General features: G+C 38.8%; 1 protein-coding gene across 1 annotated transcript in view; it reads right to left on the bottom strand.

Annotated features, from left to right (window-relative positions):
• CRPPA (CDP-L-ribitol pyrophosphorylase A) overlaps positions 1 to 6585 on the bottom strand; it is a 181238-nt gene that overhangs the window by 67322 nt on the left and 107331 nt on the right. The window contains exon 9 of the mRNA XM_026649427.1: positions 3392 to 3523. Coding sequence (XP_026505212.1) covers positions 3392 to 3523 — 132 coding nt within the window. The remainder of the gene's footprint in view (positions 1 to 3391; positions 3524 to 6585) is intronic.

The following is a 6585-nucleotide window of genomic DNA, read 5'->3' as shown; positions in this document are numbered from 1 at the left end:
AAAAATTGTAGACCAGTGAAATTAGTCAGAAAGAGTTTAGGAGGAGCCACAACCAACTATATGACTGTAAAAGCGGATACATTACACTGTAATTTATAAACTTCTTAAAATGAAGATCTGCTGCACTGTTTTGGCTCTATAGGACTCATTATGATCATTCATGTAAATGTAAGTAAAATTATTTTAAAATTCCCTTATGTTATAAGTAGTAACAGATCAACAGAGATATTACATTTTATTATGTAATACAGATTTAGGGATTTTTTAATATGAGGATTAGTGATTTGAGACTGGATCTCAAGGGCCTCAAGGAAACCATTTTGAAGCACTTGGAGGAGAGGTAGGTGATCAGGAACAATCAACATGGATTCACCAAGGGCAAGTCATACCTGACCAACCTGATTGCCTTCTATGATGAGATAACTGGCTCTGTGGATATGGGGAAAGCAGTGGACGTGATATATCTTGACTTTAGCGAAGCTTTTGATACGGTCTCCCACAGTATTCTTGCCAGCAAGTTAAAAAAATATGGATTGGAAGAATGGATTATAAGGTGGATGGAAAGCTGGCTAGATTGTCAGGCTTAACGGGTAGATATCAATGTCTTGATGTCTAGTTGGCAGCCGGTATCAAGCGGAGTACCCCAGGGGTCGGTCCTGGGGCCGGTTTTGTTCAACATCTTTATTAATGATCTGGATGATGGGATGGATTGCACCCTCAGCAAGTTCGCAGATGACACTAAGCTCGGGGGAGAGGTAGATATGCTGGAGGGTAGATTTAGGGTCCAGAGTGACCTAGACAAATTGGAGGATTGGGCCAAAAGAAATCTGATGAGGTTCAACAAGAACAAGTGCAGAGTCCTGCACTTAGGACAGAAGAATCCCATGCACCGCTACAGGCTGGGGACCGACTGGCTAAACAGCAGGTCTGCAGAAAAGGACCTGGGTATTACAGTGGATGAGAAGCTGGATAGGAGTCAGCTGTGTGCCCTTGTTGCCAAGAAGGCTAACAGCACACTGGGTTGCATTAGTAGGAGCATTGCCAGCAGATTGAGGGAAGTGATTATTCCCCTCTATTCGGCACTGGTGAGGCCACATCTGGAGTATTGCATCCAGTTTTGGGCCCCCCATTACAGAAAGGATGTGGACAAATTGGAGAGAGTCCAGTGGAGTGCAATGAAAATGATCAGGGGGCTGGGGCACATGACTTACGAGGAGAAGCTGAAGGAACTGGACTTGTTTAGTCTTCAGAAGAGAAGAGTGAGGGGGGATTTGATAGCAGCCTTCAACTACCTGAAGGGGAGTTCCAAAGAGGATGGAGCTCGGCTGTTCTCAGTGGTGGCAGATGACAGAACAAGGAGCAATGGTCTCAAGTTGCAGTTGGGGGGGGGGGTCTAGGTTGGATATTAGGAAACACTATTTCACTAGGAGGTGGTGAAGCACTGGAACGGGTTACCTAGGGAGGTGGTGGAATCTCCATCCTTAGAGGTTTTTAAGGCCTGGCTTGACAAAGCACTGGCTGGGATGATTTAGTTGGTGTTGGTCCTGCTTTGAACAGGGGGTTGGACTAGATGACCTTCTGAGGTCTCTTCCAACCCTAATCTTCTATGATTCTATGATCTGTTTCAGTAAGTCTATGAAAATCCTTTTCATCTTGTGAATTACAGAACCAGTAGACATAAAAGATCTTACAGACCTATCTTGCCTAAATAGCTTCCATGAACAGAATGAATGATAGGGAAATTTATAATTTCTGGGGGGAAAAAAATCACTCAAGGCTTAAACCTAGCATTCAAGTTATGCAACTAGTATAGCTGGTTTACAATAGATGAGTCAGTGTAGACCAGGGGTCCCCAACACGGTGCCCGCGGGTGCCATGGCGCCCGCCGGGGCATCTATGTGCGCCCACCTACTGGCCGCCGGACAAGCAGCTGCCGAAATGCCGCCGAGAAGCGGCAACGTCAAGAAGCGCTGCCGTCGAAATGCCGCCGATTTTCGGCGGCATTTCGGCGGCAATGCTTCTTGACGTTGCCGCTTCTCAGCGGCATTTTGGCAGCTGCTTTTCCAGCAGCCACGGTCCTCGGTCTGGCGCCCGCCACACAGAAAAGGTTGGGGACCATTGGTGTAGACACACACACCAAAATGCAAGATTTAATCTTTGAGAGATTATCTAAATATCTTCAACTTTTCAGTTAAAAAAGTAATGCACAGTGGTTACTTTCTAAGCGAAATAGTTTGTGATTTAATTTTATTTGCCAGCATATGTAAAGGTACCCGGTCATATTACATTTTGAAAACCTAAGTCATTTTGAAGCCCTATGTGCAAAAGGTGTTTGAAACCACTAAATTATATTATCTGTGGTTGAATAATTTAATAAGGGCCATCTTGATTTTTCACTCCAAATTTGATTTCAAAATAACTTTTGACCTTCATCTGAGACATTGAATTTTAAATTTCATCTTAGAAAGATTATATAATCTGAAAATATACATCTGAATAAAATACATCCCTCTACACAGGGGTTTATAATAGAAGTTAACATAAGGAGAATTACAGTTATTTATAACAGTATTCCTATAATAATATTAATAAGTCTTTAAATATTAGTGACCTGATTTTCAAAGATATTAAGTATCCACAACTCTCATTAAAATCAACTGGATTTTTGAGGCCTCAGCACTTTTGGAATAAAGGCTAAAATGTTATGAACTATAGTTGTGATTAATCAGCCACATGTAACTCTAAATAACTACCATATTCCAAAAATGTAATAAAAAATACATTTATTCCACTTCTTTAAACATCAGTTGAATATTTAATATTTGCCTCTTTTAACTGGTGGCTCTATGAAGCTATAAAGCTGCCTGCACAATGAAAACTATATATGCACTAGTGGCAAAGTAGTCTACTGTGTTTTGTAAAGAGAACATATCCCCAAACAAAAAGGTTTATTTTAAATAGCTTTTCTAAGTACAAAGATGCTGCAGATTGCCTTGGCAATCTACTGCTACTGGAGACATGGATACTGGAATGGAAAACACTTGAAAAATCAATTTTGATTACAAATACTTTCAATGTTTTCCATTTTAAAAAGCTGCAAATGCCAAGTTTTAAAAGTTAACAACAGGAAAAGAAAGGCTCAAGCATGTTCACAATTTTTTATTCTTTTTTACTATTTACCATTTTTTCTCTCTAATCAAATCACTTGCATTTTTGCCTGTAACCAGAGGCTCTACTGAATATTGAACATGAACAGGCAAGAATCTTTTCAACAAAACTTTACCTTGTCATATTTATTTCCCTTTGATTTTTTAAAATGAAGAAGATTCTTATCATTAATCATATAGTTTACAAAAGTAGATAATTTGCAGGTATAAAGAGAATTACATACCTTATTGTAATGAATGAGAAGACCATAAACCAAAATATGTTTCTTTTTCACTTCCTTTGCAAATTCCTTTATCCCAGCCAGTTCTTCCATTCCACTGCTGAAAGACATATTTTCTGAAACATTCAAATGGACCTGCAAAGGGGCGCAAAAAGCAAACCATTACTACATTATATTACAAAGTATATTCCGTTAGATCTCCAGATTTTTTAAAAAAAAATTTAGATAAACACAAAAATAATATAAGATGGCAAAGGATTTATTTATAAATTTGTATTAACGTCATGCTCCATGACTTAAATATTTAATAAGAGGAAAACTTTTTCAAAATCTAGATAAACCAACATGCCAGAAGTGAGCAGAACAAAATGTGCTCTCTACATTTAAGAGTTTATTAATTTTAAAAAAATCTCTAATCTCTGATCCATCTTTCATGCAATTGTTTAGTATCAATGCATTCACAAATCGAATCCTCATCTGAAGAAATCAGAGAAGAGTACAGATGTTTTCCTTTAACAACTTTTAGTTTTTCAACATGGAATCACATTCTCAAGAATATTTGCTGTGTCTGTTCTATGTCTGGGGCATTGCATTTGTAAGTTGCATTCTGTACTATGTTGCACTTCAGCATTGTAAAGAGACGTATGGTAACTAGTTCTCACACTGACTCAGACTTGACAACAATCCAACGATTTTGATCTTTATCTCTTCACAAAGTTTCTATTAAGCACAGAAAACCAAGATTTAAGAAGGACATTTCTTCATATAACGTTTTTCATATGATGCCACTGCTATGCTACTGGATAGTTAAAACGAGTCTCATAAAACAAAAAAATAAAAAGCTACTTTGCAGAAAATTAAAGTTCCTAAATTCTTAATGGGATTTTGTGTTTTTGAAATATTTGATTTGAGATTGAGTTTTGTCATTACCAGTCCTGCCTCACTTTCCTGATGGAGGCAAGAGCTAGTGAGTCATGCTTTGACAACACTTGTGCTTTTCTTCTGCTCTACTTCAAGCCTTACAGAACCCTCATTACTGCTTCAAAAATATATTGTGTGTCTAAATCGATGTCCATCAACATGACATGTTTACGAAAAGCTAAAGTAATTAACATTTTTAATAAGCAGAAATTCACAACTAGAAGGCATCTTACACTAAAGGGAAAACTTGTTACGAATATTATTTTGAAATAGGATGCAACATCCTCTGCCTGCCATCAGGGAAAGGGCCTGATTGTTGAAGATTATGACAATGTATATTACATGAAAAAAATGTGCTAGTGTGACACTGAGTCTGCATGTTCATAGTACATTATCAAATCATGAAATTCAAGAGTTAATATTGGTGATGGAATCTTATCTTCATGACATTGCACATCTTGCATATTTTATTATATACATTTTACAACATAAACAGGATTATATTCTACTATATATTTAACTAGAACATTAAGAATAGAAAATATCACTACTGATTATTATAGGACCCAGCTCTTATATAGCACTTTTCATCAGTAGATCTCAAAGCGCTCTACAAAGGAAGTCAGTATCATTATCTCCATTTTACAGATGGGGAAACCGAAGTACAGGGAAGTGAAGCAACTTGCCCAAGGTACCCAACAGGCAATGGCAGAGCCAAGAATAGAACTCAGGTCTCCGTCACAGTCCAGTGCTCTATCCACCACTTCAAACAGATATCGTGGGGGTCACTAATGGGCATAGGCCGGGTAGACGATGAACATGGCTTAAAGCCTGGGGAAGTTCCGTGGTGAAGTCCCAGCCAGGACTCCAACTACTAAAACTATTATCTAACACTTAACTTAGTGGTCCATACCTAACAACTAACTACAAAGGAGACAGAACAATGGGTCTGAAAGAATCGCTAACGCTCTTGCAATGCAAGACAAGGCACTCCGACCAACCGCCATGGGCGGTAAGAAGAAACTGAGAGGGCATAGGGTCGGTGGCACTCAAGGGGGCACCACAGCCAACATTACAGATACCACTAAGACAAAAGTCTCCGACGACTGTGCACGTGGGCACGCACGCACCTAGAATGGAATCAACATGAGCAAGCACTCATAGAAGAATCTGTGCCTTTGTAAACTATTGCAGCTCCCCGTGTACCTGCCTGCTCTCAACTTTCTGTTCTGACTGGAACAATCAAGCCAACAGTCTGTGGTGAATAACTACCTCTTAACAGGTCTTTAAAAATTAACACTTTCCAAACTGTGTATGCATGTCCAGCATAGATATGTGGAAATGTGCACCAGAACACAATGTTTTGTTGTGCATGCTAAGAATGCAATTTTCAAACCACTCATAACTTTGTTAGATATAAATCAATTCTTTAAAAAATTTAGCTGAGGCACTGCTCCTTAATGACAATTTACAAACAAATTTTAAAACTTCTGCTTTTTTTGAGACTCCAGTCAAGATAATGTGTAGTCAAAAGCTATATATTTTAGTCACATTCACAAAATTCATAAGACGCGGAAGAGATTTTCCTCAAACATACCTTTGAACTAAGAGCAAATATTGGACATTTCAGCTCCAAAGTCCTCCATTGTCCCCCCCCCCCCAAAAAAAGTTGCATGAGAGTGAAAATTGAGTTAAAATAGCAATCTTAACCACAGCATTTGATACTAGCAAAGGCTATAATGCACTAATAGTGAAAATGCAGGAAATGCATTATAACAGGTTTAAGCACAATACATTTGTCCAGTGAAACATAGCTACAAGTTTATACAGAGTTTAGAGCAGCTGTGTTAGTGTGGGAATAGAGATATTGGGTCCGAAGCTGGAGCTTAGCTGTTCAGCAGAGAGCTCATGTTTGGTGTAGGAGAGGTGGAAAAACTGTTGTACTGGGTTATAGCAAGCCAATCAGTGTTCACTTACGCTGGTTACAAAAGGATCCAATGGGCCAAAAATGTACTCAGGTATCAGTATGATATAGTGACATCCTGGCCACACCCTGCTATAATATCAGTAAGGGGGGCAAGTGATGTAGGAGCCCCTATGCTGGCTGTACGCCACTAGAGGGTCTCCCTTATACTGCAGTGATCCTCCCCTCGCTAGCTACATTAGTGGTTTGGTGCAAAGCAGTGCAATGCACCGGAGAATCTGGCCCATTACATTTACAATCAAAAAAGTTAAACACTAAAAAAAAAAAAAAAAAAAAAAAAAAAAAAAAAAAA

The sequence above is a fragment of the Terrapene carolina genome, unplaced genomic scaffold (assembly GCF_002925995.2).
Source record: "Terrapene carolina triunguis isolate 2854851 unplaced genomic scaffold, T_m_triunguis-2.0 Scaffold84, whole genome shotgun sequence".
NCBI classification, from domain to species: domain Eukaryota; kingdom Metazoa; phylum Chordata; order Testudines; family Emydidae; genus Terrapene; species Terrapene triunguis.
The sequence above is the reverse complement of the archived record's forward strand: the minus strand, read 5'-3'. Positions and strand labels throughout refer to the sequence as shown.